This window comes from Chaetomium strumarium (assembly GCF_033439665.1).
Source record: "Chaetomium strumarium strain CBS 333.67 chromosome Unknown B0T15scaffold_4, whole genome shotgun sequence".
NCBI classification, from domain to species: Eukaryota; Fungi; Ascomycota; class Sordariomycetes; order Sordariales; family Chaetomiaceae; genus Chaetomium; species Chaetomium strumarium.
The window spans coordinates 798953-824389 of record NW_026944432.1 but is presented as its reverse complement, the minus strand read 5'-3'; the positions used below and the strand labels follow the sequence as shown (position 1 = coordinate 824389).

The 25437-nt window shown below is 56.3% G+C and overlaps 12 protein-coding genes across 12 annotated transcripts; 6 read left to right on the top strand and 6 right to left on the bottom strand.

Annotated features, from left to right (window-relative positions):
- Positions 1-166: 166 nt before the first annotated feature.
- B0T15DRAFT_511182 (uncharacterized protein) lies at positions 167-1145 on the bottom strand (the record flags this gene model as incomplete). Its single annotated transcript, XM_062867897.1, has 2 exons — positions 167-196; positions 252-1145. 2 exons carry the CDS (start codon positions 1143-1145, stop codon positions 167-169), a joined length of 924 nt encoding a protein of 307 aa, XP_062721027.1.
- Positions 1146-1731: 586 nt separating this feature from the next.
- Positions 1732-2815, bottom strand: B0T15DRAFT_192104 (uncharacterized protein). The gene is made up of 2 exons (XM_062862456.1): positions 2379-2815; positions 1732-2298 (listed from the first exon to the last, which is right to left on the bottom strand). Exons 1-2 carry the CDS (start codon positions 2530-2532, stop codon positions 2147-2149), a joined length of 306 nt encoding a protein of 101 aa, XP_062721026.1. The 5' UTR covers positions 2533-2815; the 3' UTR covers positions 1732-2146.
- B0T15DRAFT_531732 (uncharacterized protein) lies at positions 2780-4009 on the top strand. Its single transcript, XM_062869271.1, has 2 exons — positions 2780-2803; positions 2919-4009. The coding sequence occupies exon 2, from the start codon at positions 3025-3027 to the stop codon at positions 3538-3540; it is 516 nt and encodes a 171-aa protein (XP_062721025.1). The 5' UTR covers positions 2780-2803; positions 2919-3024; the 3' UTR covers positions 3541-4009.
- A 1054-nt stretch (positions 4010-5063) lies between these two features.
- Positions 5064-6689, top strand: B0T15DRAFT_397956 (aquaporin-like protein; the record flags this gene model as incomplete). The annotated part of the gene is made up of 4 exons (XM_062864930.1): positions 5064-5704; positions 5832-6213; positions 6270-6443; positions 6504-6689. 4 exons carry the CDS (start codon positions 5064-5066, stop codon positions 6687-6689), a joined length of 1383 nt encoding a protein of 460 aa, XP_062721024.1.
- A 947-nt stretch (positions 6690-7636) lies between these two features.
- Positions 7637-9016, bottom strand: B0T15DRAFT_191812 (uncharacterized protein). Its single transcript, XM_062862453.1, has 3 exons — positions 8860-9016; positions 8770-8802; positions 7637-8679 (listed from the first exon to the last, which is right to left on the bottom strand). The coding sequence occupies exons 1-3, from the start codon at positions 8862-8864 to the stop codon at positions 7767-7769; spliced, it is 951 nt and encodes a 316-aa protein (XP_062721023.1). The 5' UTR covers positions 8865-9016; the 3' UTR covers positions 7637-7766.
- A 616-nt stretch (positions 9017-9632) lies between these two features.
- B0T15DRAFT_191821 (uncharacterized protein) lies at positions 9633-11208 on the top strand. The gene is made up of 4 exons (XM_062862454.1): positions 9633-10139; positions 10226-10512; positions 10587-10831; positions 10913-11208. Exons 1-4 carry the CDS (start codon positions 9755-9757, stop codon positions 10953-10955), a joined length of 960 nt encoding a protein of 319 aa, XP_062721022.1. The 5' UTR covers positions 9633-9754; the 3' UTR covers positions 10956-11208.
- Positions 11209-11522: 314 nt separating this feature from the next.
- Positions 11523-12680, bottom strand: B0T15DRAFT_191797 (uncharacterized protein). Its single transcript, XM_062862452.1, has one exon. The coding sequence runs from the start codon at positions 12209-12211 to the stop codon at positions 11687-11689; it is 525 nt and encodes a 174-aa protein (XP_062721021.1). The 5' UTR covers positions 12212-12680; the 3' UTR covers positions 11523-11686.
- Positions 12681-12753: 73 nt separating this feature from the next.
- B0T15DRAFT_433906 (uncharacterized protein) lies at positions 12754-15873 on the top strand. The gene is made up of 4 exons (XM_062865786.1): positions 12754-13421; positions 13486-13998; positions 14057-14335; positions 14398-15873. The coding sequence occupies exons 1-4, from the start codon at positions 12981-12983 to the stop codon at positions 15448-15450; spliced, it is 2286 nt and encodes a 761-aa protein (XP_062721020.1). The 5' UTR covers positions 12754-12980; the 3' UTR covers positions 15451-15873.
- A 459-nt stretch (positions 15874-16332) lies between these two features.
- On the top strand, positions 16333-18309 carry B0T15DRAFT_502380 (Catenin-beta-like protein; the record flags this gene model as incomplete). Its single annotated transcript, XM_062867434.1, has 3 exons — positions 16333-16410; positions 16476-16524; positions 16580-18309. Exons 1-3 carry the CDS (start codon positions 16387-16389, stop codon positions 18307-18309), a joined length of 1803 nt encoding a protein of 600 aa, XP_062721019.1. The 5' UTR covers positions 16333-16386.
- B0T15DRAFT_531717 (H+-ATPase G subunit-domain-containing protein) lies at positions 18305-19499 on the bottom strand. The gene is made up of 6 exons (XM_062869270.1): positions 19256-19499; positions 19135-19173; positions 19033-19066; positions 18958-18966; positions 18806-18906; positions 18305-18751 (listed from the first exon to the last, which is right to left on the bottom strand). Exons 1-6 carry the CDS (start codon positions 19256-19258, stop codon positions 18596-18598), a joined length of 342 nt encoding a protein of 113 aa, XP_062721018.1. The 5' UTR covers positions 19259-19499; the 3' UTR covers positions 18305-18595.
- Positions 19500-19570: 71 nt separating this feature from the next.
- Positions 19571-20362, top strand: B0T15DRAFT_502378 (uncharacterized protein). The gene is made up of 2 exons (XM_062867433.1): positions 19571-19804; positions 19899-20362. Exons 1-2 carry the CDS (start codon positions 19709-19711, stop codon positions 20058-20060), a joined length of 258 nt encoding a protein of 85 aa, XP_062721017.1. The 5' UTR covers positions 19571-19708; the 3' UTR covers positions 20061-20362.
- Positions 20363-25063, bottom strand: B0T15DRAFT_531713 (DNA-directed RNA polymerase II subunit RPB2). Its single transcript, XM_062869269.1, has 2 exons — positions 20977-25063; positions 20363-20914 (listed from the first exon to the last, which is right to left on the bottom strand). The coding sequence occupies exons 1-2, from the start codon at positions 24660-24662 to the stop codon at positions 20752-20754; spliced, it is 3849 nt and encodes a 1282-aa protein (XP_062721016.1). The 5' UTR covers positions 24663-25063; the 3' UTR covers positions 20363-20751.
- Positions 25064-25437: the final 374 nt, after the last annotated feature.

Sequence of the window (25437 nt, the reverse complement as noted above, 5' to 3'; positions counted from 1 at the left end):
TTCTTACTATGCTTACTCTCCGCCTCCTGAACGCCCTCTTCGCTAGTACCTCCCGCGTCGTCCGTCGAGCCGTCATCACTTCCTTGGGAGGAGCCAGCGTCCTGGGACCGTCCCCGATCGCCACGCAACAGGTCCCAGAACTCGCGTAATGACATCCCTATCGAATTTACGACTCTCTCCGCTGGGTTAGGGCGTCCTGCAGCGTCGTCGGCCGTATCGCCCTCCTGGTTATTACCCGCGCCGCTCTCCACTTCCTCTGATGGTAGATCTTCTTCTTCTTCCCAGCTCTCGGCCCAGGGCCCATACGCCTTGGGTCCGTTCGCGGTGGGGAGGATGAAGGATGTTCCTTTCCAGATGTGCGGGTGCTTCATGAGCTCCCAGAGGTTCGTTCCCGCCTCAGCGTCCGTACTCGTAGTAGTGACGTAGTTCCGAAGCACAGGCTTTTTCTCCTGTGTACTACTAGTAGTAGCTGCAGAAGTCTCGGATGTGGAGTTCTCCTCCTTCTTTTCTTCTTCCCACTGCTCCATGTCATCGATGAACTTAGCCAGCACATCCAAGTCGACCCGCCCCCGGTGCTTTTCCCACTTCCTCACCATCAGCCCCCAGCCCGGCCCGCATTCGAACGTGAATTTCCTCGAAGGGATCAGCTCCTCCACATCCATCATGGCAACGAAGCAGAGAACATGATAGAAGTGGTGCATGCGCCAATGGGCAAGCTCTCCGCGCACGCCGTTGACACGAATGCGGAAGTCGTCCTGGATCGCAGCGCCACCACCACCACCACCACCGTCGCGATAGGCTTGATAGTAGTAGTCATCGCCGCCGGAAGGAGGAGGACGGATATAGAAGCAGTCCCTGCCGGCGCGGCACACGGCCCGGGCCGACGCCGACACCTCGAGCACGACCGACATGTCGTCGTGCGACTCGATCTCTGTCCGGAGTTTCGCGCCGTCTTCCGCTAGTCGCTCGGTCGGGTGGAGGCTTCGCCGTCGTGCCTCCTCTGCCTCTTGCTCTCGTACCATCTTGTCGTACCGCGCCTGCCATGCTGATGCTGCACTGGAGTCTTCCTCTTCATCGGACAGCAGGGCGGCCGACCGCCGGACCGCGTTGGGAACGATTCGGTACGTGCCCCTCCTTCTGGGCATTGTGCTGGCGAATTCCGGGGTTGTAGTCGCGCGTTGAGATGGTTTGCCAGCGGAGATTGACCAAAAAGAAATGGGGGAAGTCACCGATCTAGGGAAGCAGGCGGACTTGTCTTGAGCCTGAAGCGTGTGACGACTGCGGTGTGGGTTCTACTAGTAGGCAGTTATATCTGAGAATGTTGGCAGACCGAACACGGAAGTTCACACGGGTCCCAGGCTCATGGTTATAATAAATGGGGGATTAGCCGCTGCGGTTCACCGAGGGGGGCCTGCAGTGCCTGCACGAGGAGGCCTCTTGGATTAAGTGATCACAGGACCGGAGCCAATAAAAGACAGCTTGATCATTGTGACGAACCAGAGAAACTGCAGGCAGCGTGGTGCCGATGCGGGAAATCTGCATGTGCATACCAACATAAGGCAGGACACGCCGGCGGGGCGGACCGGACTGATTGTGCCTAGGAGACGGCCATGCTCCCAGAACTTGCCTGTTGGGATTTCCAAATACCTTCTCTAGGGTATGCCAATACTCGCTGCGCCTCCCAACGACGCCTTGGCGGGGAGCTGGAGTCGGCCGCTCCAGGAGGCACAGCGAGTACCCCTCTCAGCACGAGGTTCATGCCTTCGTGCTCCATTCTGAGGGCCGTTACATCAACCGAGCCCCTGCAGCGCTTAACCTGAAGAGCATCCCTGCGTTCGTTTCAAGCCCCATCCTCCTCATACTCATACTCATACCTCAGTTTGAACCCCCCACCCGGCCCGCCGGGCCCAACCTGATGGCCGAGGGGCGTCATATCCAGCAGCTAGAGGGTGCCCAGCAGGCAATCCAGGCCTCGCGAATACGCCAAATACGTGCGACACACCTTGCCATCCAGGCGCAGGAAGACGTTCAGGCCCGGCTGCTCGCCCGAGGTGTTGTACTTCAGCCCTTTCGCCTCGAGCTCCGCCGCCGCGGCGAAGTTGTATTCCGCAGGGCGGAGGGCAGGGTCCAGGGTCACGTGAAAGTCTCAGTTGAAGTCCGATCCTTCGCTGGAGTACCAGGGGAACGTCCAGCCAAGCTTCTTCTTCCACGTGTCCAGCTTTGCGAAGGGCGTCCGGGAGACAACGGCCAAGCCGGTGTTGCGCGAGCGAAGGTAGCTGAGGTCGGGGATGTGCTCGCCTTTAATCTTGTGGGGGATCCGATGTCAGCCGGCGGCAGGCGGGTGAGTATAAGAGTAATGAGCGGAACGGACAACGCACCGACAAAAGCGCAACCTCTACATCCACTATCGGCATCTGGCTCAAACATGAAGTGGTAGATGATGAGCCGATCTTTACCGCCAAAGAGATCTGGGAGTGACAGCATTGAACCGCCAGGACCACCGAACTGATACTGCTTGTCAACTAGGACCATTGGCAGCTCGCGCACCTAGGCGGCGAGAGCGTCCTGGGCCCGTGTGATCTCCTTCTCTTTCTCGAGGAGCACCTTCCGGGCGGCAACCCATTCGTCTCGGGTGACAACCTTTGTTCCTTGTTAGCCCAGAGGGCCAGAGTCGCTAAGTATACCTATATACTGGTCAGAGAATATGACCACGCAACTTGGTGGTCATAATTGAGTTTCTTAAGCCTCGGTTCGAATCTCATTGTAAGTCAAAAGTCGAAACCAACGAAAGCAGGAATAGAATGTAAGTTTGCGCTCCCCAAGCGGACGGTACGGATTACACTCCGAGCCGCGACAGGGGTGGCTCATCCTTCCGAACTCATTCGGAAGCTACGGAAGGCCCGTACTAAAACCGCCAGCTTGCACTACTTCACTGCTGGGAAGCCCACCATCAACCTTCCCTTTTCCTGCAGCCTTTCTCCGGGATAGGCAAACAAATCAAGACAAGATATAACAAAACAAACCATGCCCTCCCTCAGTCTCGCCCTCGGGCTCCGAAGCGCAACCCTTGCAGGGCACCACAGTATCCCCAATTACGCGCCCGCCTTGCTAGGCTTCCACTTCCTCTTCGCCTACGGCCTCCTCTCGTCGCGCACGCTCAAGCAGTGGTACGGGCTCGACCACAACGAGTCGCCGCGCTACGACCTGGCCAAGTACGGCGACGCGGCGGTCGCGGCCGGCCGCATCACGCAGCGGCAGCTCGACATGCTCCGGCGCAACGAGTCGGCGCACGCCAACGCCGTCGAAAACTACGCCCTGCTTGTCGGCGCCGTCGGCATGGCTACCTTTGCCGGGGTCGACCGGGCGCTGATCAATCGGGCCGGGCTGACGTACACGGTTGCGCGCGTCGCGTATGGCGTTGTGTATATCCTGATTGATCATCCGCGCTGGAGCCAGGTGCGCGGGGTGACCTGGTGGATTGGCAATGCTAGTTGCTTGTATCTGTTGTATAAAGCCGCCGGGAGGCTGAATGAGCTCTGAGTGCTAGGCCTCTCGCTACTAGTAGGAATAGCAGTAGCTCGCTGGGGGATGTGGTACTAGAAAGAGGAGCTGATAGACGGTGGTCGTTCGTGGAGTCGGGAACGAGGACTAGTACTAAGGTATCTATACCAACAAGACGTGTATATTAAAAAGTGACCCAAGACGTATCCCCACTAGTACCTTAAACTCCAGCTATTAGTACTACTCACCCGCGTAACACTAGACCCTCCGTGCGATGGTCCTGTTGACCTTAACCCATCTACATCTCCTACCTCCCACACTCCTCCACACAACACCCCAGGAAAGCCTAGCACCGTAGCGTCAACAACCTAGGGCGGTACGGCAGTCATGGACAGCCAAGCTCAATGGTGCGGTACAAGAAAACACGGAGATGGCCTTCTGCGTCACCATGGGCCGGTATGTTCCTTCTTCTCTCAGCATCGTTACGTAGTGGAGAGCTGAGCTCTAGTCGGGGTCTTTGGTGGAAGGCCAAGCTGCCATCTGTATACGAGAGGAACCGGGGCATAATTAATACTGCAGCCTCAACGATTGCGAGCCAGATTTTTGGAGCGCTTTTCCAGTCTTGACCAGCCCAGCTCGGCCTGATGTTGAATGTCTTCTTCTTAGCGCGGTACTCAGATGATCTCACGAGAAATTCACCCATGCGCGTGAATTTGCCGCACACATGACGATAGAACGACTTGGGAGTCTGCCGATAGCTTTCGTTCCTCCAAAGAAGGCGCTGCAAGCTCAGGGTCTGATGTGTGCTGCCTATAAGTGATAGTTGCCTGTTGATTGTTGCTTCATCCTCGAGCTGATGAGACGTTACCCCGCAGGTCAGGAGGGCCATGCAATCCGGGCATGCATGATGCGGCTTGAGCAGAGAATACAACTAGAGTGAGATCGCGTGGACGCAGTTCGAGTTTAGTATTCGACATCAACCTGTGTATAGGGGAAGCTGCCCAACTCTTCCAAAGTAGGTGATGTTGCCTTGCTGTTGTAGGTGTCTGGGCTGTATTTAGCACACTGGCAACTGTCTGAGAACGGGATCACAATAGGTATGACGCCAACTACATGATACGACGTATGATCTAGATTTCGTAGTGGATGCAAGGAATGACGCACTTCCGCACTACAGATCCACTGATGTGCAGTCAATTGCTGTATGGGAGGGAGAAACTTCAAGAACAGTTAGTGCGCGGTGACCCACTCTTTGTGTAAGCGTAGCAAACCAAGCAAGTCCTTAACAACACCAGGAATCGTACTATCACTTATTGGTGAACGGTGGAGTATCTGCTGGAGCTGGATCAGTTTCAGCCAGCTTCCCAACGCTTCCAAGTTATTAGACAGACGGCCCGAAAACATAATCTTCAGACACCGGTCGCCTCTGTTTCTTTCACCCATCCGGCCAGCTCTCGCCGCTCATTGATGCAGACAACCGTGTCGAGCTACAAGCACCTCATACTGTACCGAATCCAAACAACACCGAGCTCGCCATGCCGCCAGACCAGCCGGAAGACCCGATGGACCCCAGGGGGCAAGACCTGGAACCCCAACCGCAAGAATGCCACACCCTACCCAGCCGCGACAGCACCAACAACACTACCGCCGGCAACCCAACCCACAACATCACCAAAGTAGAGACCCGGCAGGAGGTCGAACATACGCAGCACCACCACCACAAGCAGCAGCAGCAGCGCATCGCGGAGGACGCCGACGAGAAGGAAGACGCGCTTCTTGACAACAACGGCAACAACAGCAACACGCACCGCGTGACGTCCGCCTCCTCCTCTCACCACTCCCACTCCCGCACCGCCGTCCGGCACACGACGAGCAAAACCACCACCACCTGCCACGGAGTAAACGACCATGGCAATGGCGGTGTGCAGCGCGTGACCTCGTCGCCGACGATCCGCAACACGCGCGCGCGGCTCGGCCTGCGGCCGGCGGCGCCCATCAACGAGGAGGAGCAGATCGCGCAGTGGCAGGGCCTGCGGTGGTCGCGCGTGCGAGTGGCGCTGCGCGAGCCCTTCTCCGAGTTCTTTGGCGTCGTCACCATGGTGGTGCTCGGCAACGCGTCGGTCGCGCAGGTGCTGCTGAGTACGGGCCAGCGGGAGGCGCCTGGTGGGGGTGGCTATGGCGGGTATCAGAGTATCAACTGGGGGTATGTCCATTTTCTTTTTCTTTGATTCATTTATATATGCGTGGTATTGCTCGATTTTGCGCTAATTGTGGTGCGTTTGTGGGGTGTTGGACTTGGGCTGACGTGGAATGTATTGTACATAATATAGATGGGGCATCGGCGTCATGCTGGGGCTGTACGTGGCCGGGGATTCGGGGGCGTACCTCAACCCGGCCATCACCTTCTCCAACTGCCTCTTCCGGCAGCTCCCGTGGCGGCGGTTTCCCAGCTATGCGGTCGCCCAACTGCTCGGGGCGTTCGTCGGGTCCGGCATCGTCTATGCGAACTACGTCAACGCCATCGACCACTACGAGGGGAAGGGCATCAGGACAGTGCCGCCAAGCGAGAAGGCCACGGCGTCCATCTTCTGCACCTTCCCCCAGCCCTTTCTCTCCAGATCGGGCCAGTTCTTCTCCGAGTTCATCGCCAGCGCGATCCTCGTGCTCGTCGTCTTTGCGCTGAGGGATCCGGGCAACAATGGAATCGAAAAGGTAACCCTCGCCCCGACGGTCCCGGTTGGAGGAATCAAGATTCTAACTTGAGATAGGACGGCAAATGGTTCCCCCTTATGATGATGTTCCTCATCTTTGCGCTTGGCTCCGGGCTGGGGTGGGAAACTGGGAATGCCATCAATCCGGCGCGGGATCTTGGGCCGCGCATCATGGCTACGCTTCTGGGCTATGGCTCCGAAATGTGGACGGCAGGCGGGTACTACTTCTGGGTGAGTGTGACTCTTAAAGGTTGCAATGGAGTCAGAAGTCTAACTTAAAGTACCAAAAAGATTCCGATAGTCGCGCCGTTCTGCGGCTGCGTTTTCGGGGGCCTTCTCTACGACGTGTTTATCTACACCGGAGCATCACCTATCAACACCCCGTGGATGGGGCTAAAACATATTTTCCGACCAGACTATGGTTGGAGGGTCGCTAGGGAGCGTTATCGTAAGGGCATCGAGGAAGGCCTGGTATGAAAATGTCCTGGGGGCATTGGGCAACCTAGAATGTGAGGCCGCAAGGAGTGTTCTAATTGCCATGACGGTTTTGGATGCGAAGTGATGCATGGTTAATGAGGACGGTTCGATTTGCGAGACAGACATGGAACGGGGATCTGATTGTGATGGGCTTTTGCTGCTAGACATAATAGAACGGGTTGACGAAAAGGAGCTCACGTGATAGATAGACAGGAACGGCTGGAAAGGAGTACCGTATGTTGCGTGCGGAATGGACGCGGAGGACCTAATACCTGGCCAATAAGCTATCCAAACCTGTGGTCTATCCTCGCAAGAGAAGCTATGGCTAATAGACGTGACCCCAGAGGGTATACTGTTGCAAGCAGAATGAGGTATCTAAGTTGGCCAACTTTATCAACAGTCAGAATAGACGGTCAGTACATATTGTAATTGCAGTTATATGCCAAAAGAAAGCGACTTTAGCGTTGAGCCCAAGATCGGAGTCGTCATAATTCGTTCACCCCATAGCAATGGGGTTGTTTGTCGGTACTGATATCGTTGTTTTTGCCCCTGAAAATCACGTATTCTCATGAACCTGCACCTTTCCACGTTCAAGACCCTCGGCTCTTCATCCTTCCAACATTTCGGCTTCGAAAATGATGCAGGGAAACCCCCCAATCACCACCTCTCCCTTAACACCTTCTTGAGGGTAAATCCCCGTCCAGCCACCGTAATAAGGGTGGCTGGGAGACTGCCCACGACGCGGCTGGGGACCGCCTCCAAATACCGCCCGCCAAAGATAACCCAACGAGAGAGCAAGACTCGTCTGCAAGTCTAAGGCCGTGCATCATGCACCACCTTGTCACCCGGCTCCTCCGCCTCCGGATCCGTCGGTGTAGACTGAGGTACTGCAACATGTTCGTCGTATCCGTGCCCCCTATTCGTCCCTCTCGTCTCTCTCCGCATGCTGTCGGGTGTCAATGACCCCACTCAGTCCGTAAACCCGGCCAGTGGGATGCGCGAGTCCAAGGCGTGTGCATGTCGGCGGGGGCTGTATCGAACCGGAGATGTGCACCTAGCAATACCATGCCCGCCCTATCAGAGGGATGGAGTTGGCTGCGGGGAGGGAAGCGTCGCCGCCGGGGATCGAGATGGCGATTCGTTCCTTGTCCCGCGTCGCAAGGGAGAGGGGGGGTGGGTGATACCCAACCCTGGAGGAGAAGAGCTGCCCAAGAAAGGGGTGCCAAAGACGCTCGGGGTGCCGTTGACGGTGGTAGTTGCGGTCGAGGACACGGTAAACGGAGACTTTCGCATGTCCTTGGCGTCCAGCTGCAGGCGAAGATCGCGGTCTTCGGGCCTCTCGGACAGCTTGTCCGCTTGCTTCTGCAGTTCGTCAACCTCATCTTTCAGCTTCCTCCTGCTGAACACGCCCAGTCTGCGGACTCTCATCACCGGCACCTTGGCCTTCACCGCAAAGATATCGTTGTCTGAGATGAACTCCCGTCCCAGCAGAATGTCATATGAATCCCCGCCGTTCTTCATCACAAAGAATGTATCCTTGCGGAAAGCTATGCCATCCAAGCTCCAAGTCAGATCCGCCTCGTGGTCTATCTTAGTCTCCATCGTCTCCTCCGCACCAACGACCGTTTTCTTACGGGAGAGGCTCCGTACTACATCAGGGCCATGTATCCCGTGCTTGTCCAAGAAGCTTGCAGAGACGAAATTCCCATCACTTCCAGTGTCCCAGAGGCCCCTCAGAGGGATGTCACGGGTGTCCCGCTGAGTCTTGTCTGCAGACTGCCCCACAGCTTTAGACACGCGGGCCACACCATTGAACCAGAAGTCGTCAGCCTTCGTCCCCTCCGCCCTGTCGGTGTTGAAATCTTCCGGGTCAATGGGCTTATCGCTCTTGGCCCGGTCCATTGGGTCGCAGGGAGCGGTAGCCGATTGGCTTATGGTTATGTCAATTCTGGAATGGTCCCAGCCGCCACACAAGTGGTCAAGTTCGTATCTGGGGAGTCGGTGAAGGTGTTATCAAGTGTGATACTTCATCATGCACGGCCAGCGTGTCACATTAGTCCTACCATGGTAGGCGACTCACCTCATGTGCTGCAAGTGGTAGTGTGTTACAGCACTGGTACAGCACCTTGTCAGCGTCCCGGTCTGGGACGTTCGAGAGGGGCTCACTCACTCCATTGTGATGTCCCGCAGCAGGAAAACGGAATTCCTGTATTTGGCTTCTGCTCGCTCCAGGGTCCGTTTGTGGGTGAATCGACGGACAAAGCGGAAGACGCGACTAAACACGCTCTCTCCGGGATTGTCCAGCGTAAATCAGCCCATTGAGTGCAGAATTTGTAGCAACTCATCCTGAGCGTGCCGACAATGCTCAAGCGCTTGGGCTGCTGCCAGCGACAGTGGGATGTCGGTGGACCGGAGCGCATGATACAGGTCTCGGAATACGGCGGTCAGGACGGAGTAGTCCTCGACTTTACCCTTCGGCTCAAGGACCTTGTGCTGAAAACCCATGAGGGCCACGAGGGTGGCGGACCGGGCAATGGAATTCATGTTGGGCACGAAAAGATGTCGAACGCTGTGGGGTGATGAGCACACAAGACCTGTTTGTATCAGTACCTAAGGTGACTCGGATTGCGGAATCTGGTGGCGAAGGATACGTTGAAAGGTCAAAGCGGCCAGTCGGATCACGGGGGTTCGGGGCGTGGGTTATATTCCCATTCCCACACCACTGACTTGGTCGTTCTTTCCCAGAGCCTCGTCGAGCGGGGTTCCCACCCTCCTTTCTGCGGTGTAATCGCACGAGAGCGGGATCTACAAAGATTCCCATTCGACGCCACTACATTCTCAGCATTTCATTGCTCAGGATTGGGACTGAAGGTTCCCGTATCGCCGGCACACATAGAGTGAGATGCAGTTCCGCGTCTGAGCATCAGACCTGGATGGTAACTTAGGTCTCGTTCCTAATGCTCATACAAGTACTATCGAAGGCTGCGCATTCCAGCTGACTCGACGTTACTCGCCAAGCTTCTTCATTGCCTCTCAGCCCTCGTGCGAAGCGCGTCATCAGTGCAATGGGTCGGAACGAGACTAAGCACAGTGACCGAGGCTACTATGAGCTCGCTAATCGGATGATAGTGGCCGACAACGAGTTGGCGGTATTTCGGAACTTCAAGGAGCTTAACATCTTGTGCCTCCTGCAGCTACAGGCTGAGATATCCGTGCTTAAAAGCGACCTTGACAGCATCCGGATTAAGGACGACAACAATAATGAACCCATCGATATCCCGTACGTGAATCAGGAACTTGGGTTCCCAGAGGGAGTTCGTGCATTACAGTACCAGCCAGAGTTATTCTCGTCTTGCTTCGCAGACATGCAGCAGGTCTATAGAAGCAACCCCAGCCATTGCCCCCAGTACTACAAGTTGTTGCAGCTTCGGGCCAAGTTGAAGGAATACAGTTGAGTCTTGTTCCAAACCTAAAGTGGACTTGTGAAGGAGTGAGGCCCATTGCCACAGAAGGTGACGCTAATGATGGGGATATAGACAAATTACTTCTGCAGTTCGACCAGGTCTGCAAGATGAAGCAGCCTGAAGAAATCGAGCTTTTGAGTATCCAGAAGTGGACCTTTGAGAGGATCGTGAACAACAAGTTCATGAAGGGACCCGAAGGCCTGGCCTACAGGCCATCTGATCTTGACCGCTATGTCTTGGTCCAGAAGCCCGACGAGGAAAAGGATATCTTCCCTCCTTTTCTTCTACACTGGTATACACGGCTGTATTGCTGGCTTTCCGGGAAGGGCATGCTGGACATCACTCTCACCCGAAAATTGGTACGTATCCTTGCTACTAGTCGTGCTCGTCCTCCTATAGCCCCATCCTTCTAGGACCTAACTCGAATTGATAGTTCCTGAGATCGGTGGAGAGCGACGACGGATTGCACTTCAAACAGTCCTACTTGGTCACCGTGGGAAATTGGCTTGCTCCAGTCCTGTCTTCATTACTCCTCGTCTCGGCATCGCTGATCCTGTATTCAATACACGATAGGCGAAACAAACTATTCGCCATGATCCCCCTGACGGTCACATTCTCCCTGATCGTCAAGGGGTTCACATCTGCAAGCCGAGCAGAGATCTTCGTTGCTGTCGCCGGGTGAGTCCTTCCGCTGCAACCAACCAACCATGCCATCTCTCCGCCCACGAGCACTGAGGCTAAACACTGCCTACATCACAGCTTTGTGGCCGTCGAAGTCGTCTTTGTCGGCAATGTCTCCTGAAGTCAGCTAGGTCCCTACCTGGGCTTGCCGCATAAGGAGCGGGGTTAGTCCACGGCGATTCGTCGGGATACGGTGCGATGCATTATCTCGGGGAGGACAGCAGTTGCGGCATGCATGTTACCGAGCTCTGTTCGAACTCATACAATTCCCGACCCAATGAGAACTTCAGCAGGCGCAGCCTTGGGACTACTTAGCTCTATCGCGTGCGATGATAGCGTTCGATGCAGGAATGCATCCGAGATCTCCGGCGGGAACTTTCGTGTCTCATTCTCCCGCGATCGGAACCTTTGATGCCCTTGGTCGAGTCTCGGAAGCCAAATCTCGGAAGACTCATGCTGTGTTGGTCGACTGCTCAGTCGACGGACGCTAGGGCGACTGGCCTAGGGAACCAAGGATATGGTTAGGTTGGGGAACTAGGCGCTTTGTAGTACGTGTACTCCGAAGCTATCTTGTCACTAGTGGGATCAAATTATGGATCGTCCTAGGTCCAGGAAATGCTGGTATCAGATACTGTTATACGGCCACTTCTATTTGAGATTTCTCACCGCGGAAGCCGCAAATTTAACAGCGCACTTCAACACCCCAAGTAGATCAACATTCCCACTCAGGGGCGAGTTAGAAGAAGCAGCAGACGAGTGGATAGGGGATGGAATATTGGCCCAACCGAACCGCGGACGCTTCAGGTGCGATAATCCAACTAAGCATCACACAACCACTGATCTACACAAGTCTTAGAGACCCTCCGGACCATACTGCTCCCACTGGTCCCGCCTATAACCGCCGCGGATATTATAAGTAATGATCGCATACACGCCCATCTTCCCCTCCTCCGCAATCCTTTCTCCCTCCTTCGCGGGATTACCAAACTCATCCTTGCCAAGCCCCTCATAACTCAGAATCTCCTGCCGCAGCTCCTCAAAACCCCTGGGGATCTCCGCCGGGAGATACTCGTCCAGCTTTATCTCGCGATGCGCCTTCACGGGAACCCATGCGTAGGCGACATACGCCGTCTTAAAGTTGGGCATGCTCTCGTACAACGGGATGAGGACGCGGAACCGGCTTTTGTCGGCGTTGGGGTCGTGCTGGGAGATCTTGGAGATGAGCAGCTTCGAGATGGGGTCATCGTCTGGATGATGGCTGTAGAAGGGCGGGGCGCCGTAGGTCTGGTCGACGCCGTGGGCTGCGAGGAAGGCATCGAGCGTCAGGACGGAGACCTTGAAGCCGCGGATGATCGTGGTTGAGCCCTCAGTGCCCATGCTGGTTACCAATTCCTGGAGGGATGTGATGTTATTTGGATATAGGGTAGGTGATGGATGTGATATATGACAACTGGGCAAGAGGAATCTTGCAACACCTGGGTCCTTGGAGCCCGATACCCGACTGCAGCTTGGAAGAGGAGGTTTGATCGTGACCCAAGTGCAATATCCAGCAACATCCGGTCTTTTATAACTTGAATAATGAGCACAACTCAACACCGCGAACACTTTAAACTTCGACCGGGAAGCCAGAGGTGGAAAGCCAGGCAGCCGTAGGCAGAAATGCCCTGATTCCCACACAGTACACTGGGCAAAACGATGCGCTTTGGAGAGTTTCAATCCTGTTAGTGGTGTGTTTGCGACTTGTCCAATGCATCGGGTCTAAAAGCAATTAGCGGTCAGCTAATACAGCCTCCCTGCCCATGCTGTCTTGATCAATTGTCGATTGGCAAGGTCCGGAGGCCACATTATAGCGGTGAGAGCACCGTGATCATCCCCCAATTGCACTGTGTTTCGCTTACAAACACCCCAGCCACCGAGCACATCCTGTGACGCAACCTTGAGCCTCTTGAGGTCCTTGACTTCCCTCTCCCTTATCACTGCCGCCTTGTATAACAAGACTACGCACTTCAAACCCGAGTACTGAATGAAACTCGAGTGCGATATCTCATATATTTGATGCGCAATTGAAAGTTAGACACCGTTTCACTGCTCGGCGCTTGCTCGGTGCGTGTGCTCCAATATCGGCAAGCGCTCGACATCTGTCGCCATGTCGGAGAAGGCCTCCCTCGTCGCAACGGACGAGTCTCACCGAAACCGTGCCCCAATTGATGGCCGGTCGAAAAAGGGCTACTATTTCCGCCTGTTCGGCCTGTTTCTAACGTCCGCCTACTTTTCTTACCTTTTTTTCTCTCACTACCGCGTAGTTGGCTTGCCGCCTGCTGGCCCGGCCGAGCGTGATGGCAAGCCAGACATCTGCTTGACGGAGGCTTGCATCCATGCCTCATCCGAGATACTCTACAATCTATCTCCGAACTACAAGGACCTCGACCCCTGCACCGACTTCGAGGAGCTTGTCTGCGGCGGGTGGAGGGACCGCCATGACCTCCGCCCTGACCAGGGCGACGCGTTCACTGGAACCATCATGGCTGAGAACTCGCAAACGCTCCTCCGCCACATCCTCGAGGCTCCGTACCCTAATACATCCGCCGTATGTGTGCCGAACAAGAAAGACTAGGCCGCTAGGATGGCAGATTGCTAACAGGATCTTGCAGCACTCGTACTTCTCGCCCATGCAACTCAACCCTGCCGGCCAATCTACTGACGAGGCCAACTTCAACAAGCTGTTAGCAGCTTACAATGCTTGCCTGGACGAGGATACCATCCAAAGGATTGGATTTCGTCCTCTGACCGAAGTTATTGACCTGGTCAAAAAGTCTTTCCCCTTGGGTGGAACCAGCGCCCGCCGCTCGGCCAACGCCCTCAGCGAAACGATCCTGCTCCTTGCCAAATACGGCGTCTCAGCTCTTATTGCACCCGGGACTGGTGCCGATGACACGGACCCTGACGTGGTTGTCGTGTCCGTCTCGCCGCCTTGGACATTTGGCCTTCCAGCCAAGGAGCGCTACGAAGACGATGCTTTAGTTAAGAAGTATCAGGGTGTCGTGGTCGACGTGGTCTCCAAGCTGGACCCCAATCAAGACAACGAAGCGTTGGCAGGCGTGGTGGAGCTGGAAAAGAAGCTCGCCGCGGCGTCGCCCAGTTCAGAAGACCGCCAGGACGTCACTGTAAGAGTTCCCAGCCTGGAAGCCGAGATAGGGCTTTTGACGACTCACCTCTTCACAGAAATACTACAACCCAATGTCTCTCCAGGACGCCGCGGCGCTGGCACCCAAGATTGACCTGGCCAACATCATCTCAGGTCTCTCGGCAACCCACGACGTAACTCGAGTGATTGTGGCGGCACCCAAGTATATGAAGGACCTGCAGACCATCCTTGAGGAGACGGACGAAGTCATCTTGCAGAGCTACTTTGTCTGGAAGGCAGTTCAGGCCTTTTATCGATATGTTGACTCGCCAGTTCTCAAGCCGTATAAGCGGTTTGTTAACGAGCTTGCTGGTAAGGTGCGATCATGATCCCCTGGACCCTGCTATGTCTCTCTCTCTCTCATACTGACATTTCTCAGGACCCCGAGTCGGAGCCTGAGCGCTGGCGCACTTGCGTTGCCCACGTCGACGACGGCCTTGGCTGGATTCTCTCCCGCTTCTTCGTCGAGAAGGCTTTCTCGGCAGCCGCCAAGGACTTTGGCGACTTGATTGTTTCTGACATCAAGGACCAGTTCGTCAAGAAACTTAAAGCGGTCGACTGGATGGACGACGAGACCGCTTCCAAGGCTATCGAGAAGGTACACAACATCGTGCAGAAGATCGGCTATCCTACCGAAAGCCCAAACATCATGGATCCCGAAAGTCTTGCGTCGTTTTACGCGACCGTGAACGTCAGCTCTGATACATATTTTGCCAATGCCCTCTCCATGAGCGCCTTCGAGGTCGCTCGTGAGTGGTCAGCTCTAGGCAAGCCCGTCGACCGCGACCGGTGGGATATGACTGTCCCCACAGTCAATGCCTACTACAACCCTCCCGGCAACGAGATAGTCTTCCCCGCCGGCATCATGCAGTTCCCAGTCTTCGACGTCGACGTTCCCGCCTATGTCTCGTACGGCGCATTTGGATCCGTCGCCGGCCACGAGCTCTCTCACGCCTTCGACTCAACCGGCCGACACTACGATCAGAACGGGAACTACACCGACTGGTGGAACAACGCAACCGTCAAGGCCTTCGAGGAGCGGGCCGAGTGCTTCGTCGAGCAGTACGGCAACTACACCGTGCCCGGGCCGGACGGCAAGCCGCTGCACGTCAACGGCAGGCTGACGCTGGGCGAGAACATCGCCGACGCCGGCGGCCTCTCGGCCTCCTTCCAGGCGTGGAAGGTACGGGCATCAGAGAAGCCGAACGCCCATCTGCCCGGCCTCGAGCACTTCTCGCAGAGCCAGCTCTTCTTCGTGAGCTACGCGAACTGGTGGTGCGGCAAGACGCGTCCGGACACGGCGATCAACCGCATCTACACCGACCCGCACGCTCCCAAGTGGGCGAGGATCCTGGGGACCATGGCGAATAGCCGCGAGTTCCGCGAGAGCTTCAAGTGTGAGAGGAAGGAGCCGACTTGTGAGCTCTGGTAACTTGCGCGTCCAGGTTCAAGTTTTGGATACATCGGCATTGTATAGTAGTGTGTTGATAGTTGACCGATTGTGGTAGCTGCCCTCTATATCTATGGGTCCATATTACTGTGTCTCCGATACAACAGCCTCCGACGCCGTATCGCACACCAACCCATTCCACGCTGCCGATCTCTATAAGACACGCATCTCGGACTTGTCTAGCGTCCAAAATCTGGCATTGCGCCATAACCTAGCCGCTCGATGTAAGACGAGCGGCCTTACTTGTCTAGTATCAATACAATCTCATCCCTAGTCCACACAACAACAGTATCACCCCGTTTCTCAACCCCGTCTTTCTCCTCAGGCAACCCATTCCCCAACGGCACCGTCCTGTCCCAACTCCACACCCCATCCCACCTCTCGTAGACTGTAGTCTCCTCCCACTGCCACAAACGCACCACCACCTCCCTCCCTCCCCCTCTTCCCCCCCCCCAACTCTCACTTGTAGTCTTGTGTCAGGTGTTAGTAGCGGAAGCAAGGTGTGTTAGGGGTGGAGATTTATTCTCAACGTTGTGGACTGTGGAGTGCCTACGCGTGGCGGACCAGGATCAGCGTGGGGGGCATCGTGAATGTTAAGATGAGGACCTGTGATTTTCCAGGCGGAAATATCAAGAAATAACACCGAAGCCCTCGTTTTTGCTTCGAGTTAGTACTCGGTGTGGTGTTAGTCTGGTCTCGGGCGTAGGCAGTTAATCAGGGGCTACTATTCGAGACACTGTGTCGGCCCTGGCAAAGTGGAAGGCTGACACAGTGTGAGAGCCATCTGTCCGATAACTGTCCAATTGTTGCTCGTTATCGCGGTTGCTCTGAGGATCCGTTTCCAGACATCACATCGCGGCGCAAAGCATCACAGCCTTTCCTTCTCACAACAATCCACCAACCCGTTACTATCACACCATGAACATAGATGAACTCTTCCAGGTATGTCACAGTCCATTGCCACCTCAATTGTACCCAGAGACTTGGTCCTAACCTAATCGTCCCAGAAATCCGGGATCCCCAGCAAACGCAAGCTGGAACCCGTCCGAGACCCAAGTACGCCGCCTCTCACCATTGTCCCCTCTTACTGCTCAATCCTAACCCCTGGCAGCCGAAATCTACAAATCCACCAAGCTCCCATCCACCACCAACCGCCATGCCCGCGTAGACGACTTCCACCAAGCCTACACCGAAGCAGGACCCCTCCCACCCACCGACGGCGACGACGAAGCCGACTACGGCCCGTCCGCCCCACCTCCCGACGACGACGAAGAAGAAGCAGGCGACGACGAAGAAGGCCGCTTCTTCGGCGGCGGCATCTCGCGCACCGAGCGCGAGATCCTCGACTTCGTCGACTCCGCCGGCAATCAGGAGGAGGACGCCGCGATCCCCGCCGACAGCGACGAAAGCGTCGACCTGTCGTGGCTCAAACGCACCGCGCTCGCCTTCGAGAAGAAGATCACGCGCAACGCCGAGCTGCGCGCGCGCCACGCCGATGAGCCGCACAGGTTCATCGACTCCGAGGCCGATCTGGACGCGGCCATCAAGACGCTGTCGATCCTGTCGGAGCACCCGAGCCTGTACCCGGACTTTGCGCGGCTGGGCTGCGTGGGCAGCCTCGTGTCGCTGCTGGCGCACGAGAACACGGATATTGCGATCGACGCGGTCGAGATCGTCGACGAGCTGACCGACGAGGACGTGGCCGCCAGCGAGGAGCAGTGGAGCGCGCTGGTGGATGCCCTGCTCGAGGCCGATCTGCTGGGTCTGTTGGTGAGCAACTTCCACCGGCTGGACGAGAGCCAGGAGGCGGACCGCGAGGGGGTGTATCGCGGGTTGGGCGTGGTGGAGAATCTGTGCTCGAAGCCCGAGACAGCCGAGGTTGTGGGCGCGGACGAGGCGCTGCTGAAGTGGTTGCTGGAACGGGCGGGGCGCGCGGAGAAGCCGGTGGGGCAGAACAAGCAGTATGCGGCGGAGATATTGGCGATTCTGGTGCAAAGTTCGACGAAGAATCGGAGGAGGCTTGCCGAGTTGGACGCCGTAGATGCGCTGCTGCAGCTCGTGGCGGCGTACCGGAAGCGGGACCCCGAGAAGGGCGGGGACGAGGAGGAGTACATGGAGAACCTGTTCGAGGCGCTGACCTGCATTGCGGATGAGCCCGAGGGCAAGGCTAAGTTTGTCGACGCCGAGGGTGTCGAGCTGTGCTTGATCATGCTCAAGGAAGGGAAGCTGAGCAAACCGGCTGCGTTGCGCCTGCTCGACCATGCCGCCACCGGGCCGGCCGGGAGCGGTGTCTGCCAGAAGATTGTGGAAGCCGGTGGGCTCAAGACGACGTTCACCATGTTCATGAAGAAGCAGGACCAGCGGACAACGGAGCACCTCTTGGGCATTTTCGCCTCCATGCTGAGGCTCCTTCCGGCCGATTCGGCGGAGCGGATCCGCACATTGAGCAAGTTCGTGGAGAAGGACTACGAGAAGACCGTGAAGCTGATGAGGCTGAGAGGCGAGTACGCGGGCGTCATGAAAGGGGTCGATGACCGGATCAAGGAGGAGCAGAGGGGGATGAGTGAGGACGAGAGGGAAGAGATGGCCGACGACTGGTTCTCTCGACGGCTCGATGCCGGGCTGTTCTGTCTGCAGACCATTGATGTCATCTTGGCATGGCTGGTCGCGGAGGACGACGGGGCCAAGAAGAAGATACAAGCGTTATTAGCCGACAGGGACGAGACATTTGCCACCATCAGAGCGACGATTCAGGAGCAGATTGACGGGATTGACGCCGAGACTGCGGATGCGAAAGAGACGAAGGAGATGCTGGCGACACTGGTAGAGTTTCTGGAATGATGCAGATACCAAGGGTTGTTAATATGCGAGTATGTGTACATCAGTTTAGCGATACCAAAGATACCACGGCCTTAGCCGGCTCTCCGTTGATGTTTGAGAAGGGCCTTCTGATGTGTGGGCCGCCCGGTGACTCTTTTGCTCAGGTGTCATCGTCCCCGCGGCATAAACATCGCTGCCGTAGGCTCAGCAGCTTTGCCCCCTCCCCAACTTTAGTCGTAGCCGGCATGTATCTGCCATCCCTCTGCAACCCCTGCCACCATCCCTCGTTGTTCGGAACGCCGCCGCCTCAAGAGACGGGCGTTGGGTGGGCGTTCCACACCGCTGAGAGCAGGTCGTTGATAACCTTATCCTGGCCCTTGTTCCCGGCCTCCCTGATCTCCTTGATTGCGGCCTCAGCCTCCCGGTTGGCTTCCTCTTCGGCCGCCTTGTTTCCTTGTGTATGCTGGCTACCGTCAGCATCAACCTCATCCCCAGTAACCCAGAAGAGCTAAAGTACCTCCGCCTCGAACTTCTTGAACTCGGCTTCCTTATTGGCTTTATATTCTTCGATCTCTTTCTTGGCCTCGTCGCGGGCTTCTCTCACTCGCTTTGTGCGGTCTGGACGGTGTTAGTTGGGTGTGGGTTGAAAAGAGGTTTCGCAAGACGTACACTCCCGAGCTATCCCGACACATGGTAGTCAGTTCACCATACTTTATTGCAGATCCGGACTTGCTTGAAACGAACCTTTCTGGACAATCTTGGATGCCTCCCTCTCGGCCTTCACATCCTTGGTCAGCCCCCCATCTCCAACGTGCGCGCGAGCCATCGATAGTTGCCGGGACGTACATCGAGTAGGGTCTGAATGCCCGCGGAGTGTTGCGCCGACTATCCACAGGATTAGCTTTGTAAACTCGGGAATCCCCAAGGTGCAGCGCTGGCAATGCGACGGCTTGCCAACCATACATACCATCCTGCGAGCTCAGCTTCCGGGACCCGTGACAGCACCAAGGATTGTCAAACGAAGCGAGGAAGGGAAGGTGGTTCGGAGTACCAAAAAGAACGTTCGGTACAATCCAGAGATCGCAGGTTGTCGTCGTGTTAGTTGCGCGAGGTGATGTGCTGCAGTCTAAGTCGTCGCAAGCAGGGCGGATGCAGCCGAAGTGGGACATCCGCCGCCAACGGCTCGCAAGGTTGCGGCGCAGCTCGCCCTGCCTTTCTGATGGCAATGCCCCACTTCGGCAACCGTTGCCTGCCGGATCGCATGCACGTGGGCGGTGTATAGCGGCAGAACACCGCTCCCCCTTCACCTGGCAAGCTCCGGTTATGATCGGATATCGGAACGGAATCTCAAGCTTGCGCCTGCGATAATGGCCTGGCAATAACAACCCAGCAACTCATTCTTCCCTTCTTCTGTGAGACCATGTCCCGCGCCTCCAAGCTCACACTGCTGGGCACTTCGCTCTTCGCTCTGGGCACCGTTGTCCTGGTGCACTACCAGCAAAAAGCAGAGCAAGATGTATGTTTTCTAATTCTGCCTTTTCCCTCCCTCAGCCAACTCCTAAGTGCTACCCAAGCTACCTACCTTCCACTAACTCTGTGTGTTCATGTAGGCAATGCACCAGGGCGTGATCCGCGACGTGGAGCAGCAGCGACTGAAGCGCGAGCGGCAAGCCGACTTTGACCTTCAGCGGGCGCTCGAGGCCGAGTACAAGAAGGAGCAGACGGTGCGGGACAGCACGGCGGAGATGGCGGCGCCGACGAGGGGGAGGTAGTTAGCGGCTGTCCCGTCCTCTTGGGTCCATGGGAGGGGTGGTGGAGGCTCGGAAGGCACGGGATGGAGGAGGCTGCTGCTGCTCGCATACCTACGCTCACGATGTGATGCCGGGGAGAGGATGGAAAGGGGAGTGGTGCCTGTGAGAAAGAACCGCCGAGCATGCTGGACAACGGCTAGGTGCAAAAAGCCTTACCCTCTGGGACTCGGGTAGAAGAAGGATACCCTGACACATTACTAGTAGCTACTGCAGTGTACGATACGTGTACGGCACGAGTGTAACGATCAACATCGCATCGACCAATCTCCAGCCATTGTACAAAACCGCGTAAGAAGCGGCCGGGCCATCTATGCTCCGGTATCTAACTACATTACAGCCACAACTTCTTTCCCCCTCCCGGCTCACACCCTCCTCTAAAGAACCATACGGAACCACCGCCAATGAGCTATTCTCCCAGCGCCAGTGCGCAACCAAGCGGCCAAAAGTCACCTCTTGCAAAATCATGCAGGTACTAAACCAAAGGCTGGGGTAGAATGCCTCAGTTAGACCACCCCGCAAGGTTTAAGAGAAAAAGGAAAACGAAACGCCGAAACGACCCTCAAATGCACGCAGAGTTATGGTATGATATCCTCCCGCTTTTGTTCTCCCCGATCCTAGGAAACCATCCATACGGACTCCCAGCTCCGTCCCCTCAGCGCACCGTGATACCCGACCGGCTGGTAAACATGCGCGCGGCGATGTTCATGGACATAAGCTCCTGGAAGAGCAGCTTGGCAGCGTACGGGATGTGTACCTGCGCGATCTTGGTCTTGTTTTTGCAGGGGCGGCACTCGAATGACTGCTTGGTCAAGTTTCTGAATCAAAGACTTGTCAGCAACAGAACACGCAATAAAAAAAAAGAAAGGGAGCAACATACGAAATCGGCGTCATGAGCCCGCAAATCTCGCAAATATGCACGCGGAATGCGTCAGACACTTCAAACAGCCGCTCCTTCAAGAAGCTGGCCGCGCCGTGCGCGATCATGCAGTCGCGCTCCATTTCTCCGAAGCGCAGCCCGCCGTCCCTCGCACGACCCTCTACCGGCTGCCGCGTCATGATCTGCAGCGGGCCGCGCGCGCGCGCATGGATCTTGTCGTCCACCATGTGCCGCAGACGCTGGTAGTACGTGGGGCCGAAGAATACCTGGGCGCGCAGCTTCCGGCCCGTGTGGCCGTGGTACATGATCTCGAAGCCGCGCGACTGGTAGCCGTGCTCGCGGAGGAGGGTCGAGACGGAGTCGACCGTAACGTCGGTGAAGGGCGTCGCGTCGCCCTCCATGCCCTTGAGCGTGGCCACCTTGGAGAGCAAGCACTCGATCAAATGGGCGATGGTCATACGAGACGGGATGGCGTGAGGATTGATGATGATATCGGGCGTGATGCCCTCGCATGTAAAGGGCATATCCTCCTGCCGATACGTGACGCCAATGGTACCCTTCTGGCCGTGGCGCGACGCGAACTTGTCTCCAATCTGTGGGATCTTGGTCGTCCTCACCCTGACTTTGACGTAGCGCATGCCATCCTGGTTAGTCGTCAGAATGACCTGGTCGACAATGCCGCTCTCGGTCGGGCGTAGCGGCGTGGATGCATCGCGTTTAACGTGCTGAGTGGATCGCTGGCCCAGCTCAGCATTGTCAGGGTTGATAGGGCACGTCTTGCCAATGATGATATCATCGCCTGAGACGCGGGTGCCCGGAGCGATGATGCCGTCTGGGTCAAGCTTCTCGTACGTGCTGTGCTTCAGACGCAGCGTGTCGCTCCTGTTGGGCTTCTCAAACTTCTCCACGATATTAATCCCCACGCGTTTCTCGCAGTCGGTGTACGACCGGAAAAAGAGACTGCGGAAAAGACCGCGGTCGATACTGCTCTGATTCATAATTACAGAGTCTTCCTGGTTGTAGCCGGAATAACATGCGATGGCGACGATGGCATTCTGCCCGGCCGGAAGCTCGCGGAATTTAAGGAACTCCATCGACCGAGTCGTCGCCAGTGGCTTCTGAGGATAATAAAGGATGTTCGCCATCGTATCCATGCGGCGAGAGTAATTTGTCAGGAAGAAACCCATAGCCTGCTTCCCCATAGCAGACTGGTAGGTGTTCCGCGGAGACTGATTATGGTCCGGGAACGGAATGATGCTGGCGCATACACCGAGCAGCATGCTTGGGTGGATCTCGCAATGTGTGTACATATGCGTGGTCGGATTTGTCTTCGTTCTGATTCGGGTGTTGCCCTGACCTGAAGTGTCGTCCACGCTGAACCCCAACTTGGTGAGCCGATACATGTCGAGGTCCTCCGGAGTCATGCAGATCATGGCCGTTTCTTCCTCCTCTGCGTCCAGGTACTCGATGGCACCCGACTTCAGCAGACCCTTCCATCCCCAATAGTCGGGATCGTATTTGCCCCGTTCTTTATCCTTCTCCAGCTCCAGGATATGCTCCTTCTTCAGGAGCAGTTGGCCCTTCTCGACACCGCTGTCGCTGTTGTCTTCTTGTTCGACGGTGAAGAGCGGCCTCATCACACGGCCCGCATCAGAGAAGATCTTGAATTCACGATCGCGAATGTCCCTCACCAACGAAACCTCGAAGGAGATGATGTTCTTTCTCCGAAGACCCTGGACCAATGAGACCAGATGCTTGGGATCCTGGTGAACGCCAACCCAGGTGCCGTTGACAAACACCTTGGTGGCGTTGGGATACCGGAGCGGCTCGTACTCCTCGAGCACCTCCATGTTCCGGGCGATCATGAACTCGATGATGGGTTCTGCGGGCGTGCCAACACTCACGTAGCACATGAGCGACAAGTTTTTGACGAGGCCGCAAGCCTGACCTTCTGGCGTTTCTGCCGGGCAGACCAGGCCCCAGTGGGTATTGTGAAGCTGGCGGGGTTTCGCCAGCTTGCCGTCGCGCCCAATAGGCGTGTTCGTCCGCCTCAAGTGCGACAGTGTTGACGCGAACGTGTATCGATTCAGCACTTGCGACACGCCGGCGGTAGAGCTCATGGCCTTCTTCTGCTCGCCCCAGTTGCCTGTCGCCAGCGAGTACTTCAGTGCGTTTGTGATTGTCGCAGACTTAATGCCCAGGGCGAGCGAGAAGTTCTTGTTCGTTTCAATGCAGCGCTTCATGTACGACATCAAGTCCTGGGTGACGCGACGAACGACACCACGGAACAGCTTCGCAAGCAGAGGCCCCGCAAGATCCAGTCTCTTCTTGCCGAAGTGGTCACGGTCATCCGTGTCACGCCGACCTAGGGCACATTGAAGCAACTTGTGGACCATGTAGCCGAGGAAAAAGGCCTTTCTCGTCTCGCAACCCTCAGTTTGCGAGATGTGAGGCAGCATTTCCTTCTGAAGGAGGTCCTTGGCCGCACGGATGCGGTTCGCTCGATTCTGTCCAGTGTTACCGTTTCCGCGCTTGCCGATGAAGTCCAGGGCGATTTCGCGGTCCTGGATGCAGAACGACTCCTCGATGCACGGGCGCAGCGCCTCGAGCATCTGCGTGTCCGTCCGATCGTAGCAGATGTGGTTCAGAATGTCCTCATCTGAGACAACACCAAGGGCGCGGAAAACGATGACCAAAGAGATGTCTTCCCGAACGTAGGGGAGAGTGACGCTGACGGTGTTCGCTAGCCTTCCCCTGTCGGGCGAGGCCTTGCTGTGCAGCTTCATCTGCAGGGACGAGATGAGCCGTGAGCCTTTCTCCAGCGCGGAGCGGATCTCGGCCTGGTATGAAACGTTGCCTCCTGGCGGTTTCTTGAACACCTGCACGATATTCGCAGCCGAGCGCTCCTGCGCGATCAAGACCTTCTCGCTGCCATTTATAATGAAATAGCCACCCTGGTCGTACGGGCATTCGTTAAGCGAAAAGAGCGAGTCGTCGTCTTCATCGCGCAGATGACACACCCGCGATTTGACCATCACAGGGAGCTTGCCAAGGAAAATTAAATCCCCCTTCTCTTCGTCATCACCTCCCTTTGACGGACCCTCTCGTGGCCCGGTGTCCTCTTCTTCCCACCGGAGCGCTTTCGGGTGCTCGCCAAACTGTTTGAGATGCTCCTGCTGCTCGTCGTCCATCTCGTTAAGAGGGATCGGCTCGTTTATCGCAAGGCGGGCGCGCTTCTCGACTCTGCAAAACATAGGCGCAGAGTAGGTCAAATTACGGTCCCGACACTCGTAAGGCAAGAGACAGGTGGTTTCGCCGGTGGCCTCCGTAAGCGTCGGCTTAGAAATCATAACGTTCCCGAAGTGGACGTCGTATCTGCGCATCACGACGTCTCGGCCGCTGTCATCACCGGGATTGGGGTGGTCCAGTGTAAGGTCGGCATATTCGTCGACGAGAGATTGTATAGTGGTTGACGTGAACTCATCGAACGAATCGATCTGCTGCGACACCAGGCCCTTCATGTCAAAATAGGCAGAAATGACCTCCCAGCAGTCTTCGGGCGTGATGCTGTCATCGGGACTGAAGCCCGTGCCATCATCAAAGCCGGTCCCATTTTCATAGTTGTCCTCATTTTCGTACGTATCAGCGTACTCGCCATATTGACCTTGGGTCGCGTAGTCGGTCATTCTGAGCTAAGAAGTCGAGGCGGTTTGGGAACTCGGACTTCGAAATCGAGGGTGCGGTAAACGAAAGGATGGACGTTCGAAAGCGAGGGAGTCGGTTGCTCGCTGTGCGAATAGAAGGTGCAGAAGCACAGTTCAGAATCACCTGCGCAAGGAGGGGTTAGATAACTTCAACACCGATGCACTGGACGTCGCTTGGAGGCGACCTGAGCAGGCTTAGAAATCGCCACCGACGGTGGGCGGGCGCATCAGTTCTCTGGGCGCAAAGCCTTATTCATCAACTAAGCGCAAGATCGAAGTGCTATGAAAGCAAACCGCGTCCTGAGGATGGCACGATTTGCGATTACGTGCAGGCGCGGTTGAGTCTCAGAGAGATGGTGGTTGATGGTTTGGTATTTGTGATGTGCAAGGAAGAAGCGCCGCCGGGCGAATTTCTGGCCCCTGCAGAGGTTGAAGTGCAAGACGCGGCAAAAGGCGCTAGTCCTTATTCGGCTGAGGCCCGTGCTCGTGTGATTGCCGGGTTTGACCCACCCTCCAATCCTTATCCTGACAAGCCACAAATGGCTTAGCTGACGTGCTTAAGTGTGGCGTGATCGGTTGTGGGCTTGTGGCTGACAGCCATTCCATGGTTCTGGAACTTTGGCAGTGGGGTCTTCCCGCCATCAACCCCACTCATCAGATCGGTCCCGGAGTCGATCGACTTCCACAGATCGAAGGTGGGCTTGGTCATGCTATCTCTTCATCAATCTTGTTCGCAGCGGCACCGTACTCGGCCGTA

What these genes read in the sequence shown, in the direction of transcription:
- B0T15DRAFT_191797 (XM_062862452.1), bottom strand. Translation starts at nt 12,211, where the DNA reads ATGGGCACTGAGGGCTCAACCACGATCATCCGCGGCTTCAAGGTCTCC.
- B0T15DRAFT_531732 (XM_062869271.1), top strand. Translation starts at nt 3,025, where the DNA reads ATGCCCTCCCTCAGTCTCGCCCTCGGGCTCCGAAGCGCAACCCTTGCA.
- B0T15DRAFT_192104 (XM_062862456.1), bottom strand. Translation starts at nt 2,532, where the DNA reads ATGGTCCTAGTTGACAAGCAGTATCAGTTCGGTGGTCCTGGCGGTTCA. An exon ending in TAGAGGTTGCGCTTTTGTCG is followed by an intron (nt 2,299 to 2,378) that starts GTGCGTTGTCCG and finishes ACAAGATTAAAG; the next exon opens with GCGAGCACATCCCCGACCTC.
- B0T15DRAFT_191812 (XM_062862453.1), bottom strand. An exon ending in TACCACTTGCAGCACATGAG is followed by an intron (nt 8,680 to 8,769) that starts GTGAGTCGCCTA and finishes CCGACTCCCCAG; the next exon opens with ATACGAACTTGACCACTTGT.
- B0T15DRAFT_502378 (XM_062867433.1), top strand. Translation starts at nt 19,709, where the DNA reads ATGTCCCGCGCCTCCAAGCTCACACTGCTGGGCACTTCGCTCTTCGCT. An exon ending in AGCAAAAAGCAGAGCAAGAT is followed by an intron (nt 19,805 to 19,898) that starts GTATGTTTTCTA and finishes GTGTTCATGTAG; the next exon opens with GCAATGCACCAGGGCGTGAT.
- B0T15DRAFT_531713 (XM_062869269.1), bottom strand. Translation starts at nt 24,662, where the DNA reads ATGACCGACTACGCGACCCAAGGTCAATATGGCGAGTACGCTGATACG. An exon ending in GGGCTCATGACGCCGATTTC is followed by an intron (nt 20,915 to 20,976) that starts GTATGTTGCTCC and finishes TCTTTGATTCAG; the next exon opens with AAACTTGACCAAGCAGTCAT.
- B0T15DRAFT_531717 (XM_062869270.1), bottom strand. An exon ending in GCATTCAGACCCTACTCGAT is followed by an intron (nt 19,067 to 19,134) that starts GTACGTCCCGGC and finishes AAGGATGTGAAG; the next exon opens with GCCGAGAGGGAGGCATCCAA. An exon ending in TCAAGAAGTTCGAGGCGGAG is followed by an intron (nt 18,752 to 18,805) that starts GTACTTTAGCTC and finishes GACGGTAGCCAG; the next exon opens with CATACACAAGGAAACAAGGC.
- B0T15DRAFT_191821 (XM_062862454.1), top strand. Translation starts at nt 9,755, where the DNA reads ATGGGTCGGAACGAGACTAAGCACAGTGACCGAGGCTACTATGAGCTC. An exon ending in GGCCAAGTTGAAGGAATACA is followed by an intron (nt 10,140 to 10,225) that starts GTTGAGTCTTGT and finishes ATGGGGATATAG; the next exon opens with ACAAATTACTTCTGCAGTTC. An exon ending in ATCTTCGTTGCTGTCGCCGG is followed by an intron (nt 10,832 to 10,912) that starts GTGAGTCCTTCC and finishes CCTACATCACAG; the next exon opens with CTTTGTGGCCGTCGAAGTCG.
- B0T15DRAFT_433906 (XM_062865786.1), top strand. Translation starts at nt 12,981, where the DNA reads ATGTCGGAGAAGGCCTCCCTCGTCGCAACGGACGAGTCTCACCGAAAC. An exon ending in CGTACCCTAATACATCCGCC is followed by an intron (nt 13,422 to 13,485) that starts GTATGTGTGCCG and finishes AGGATCTTGCAG; the next exon opens with CACTCGTACTTCTCGCCCAT. An exon ending in AAGACCGCCAGGACGTCACT is followed by an intron (nt 13,999 to 14,056) that starts GTAAGAGTTCCC and finishes ACCTCTTCACAG; the next exon opens with AAATACTACAACCCAATGTC.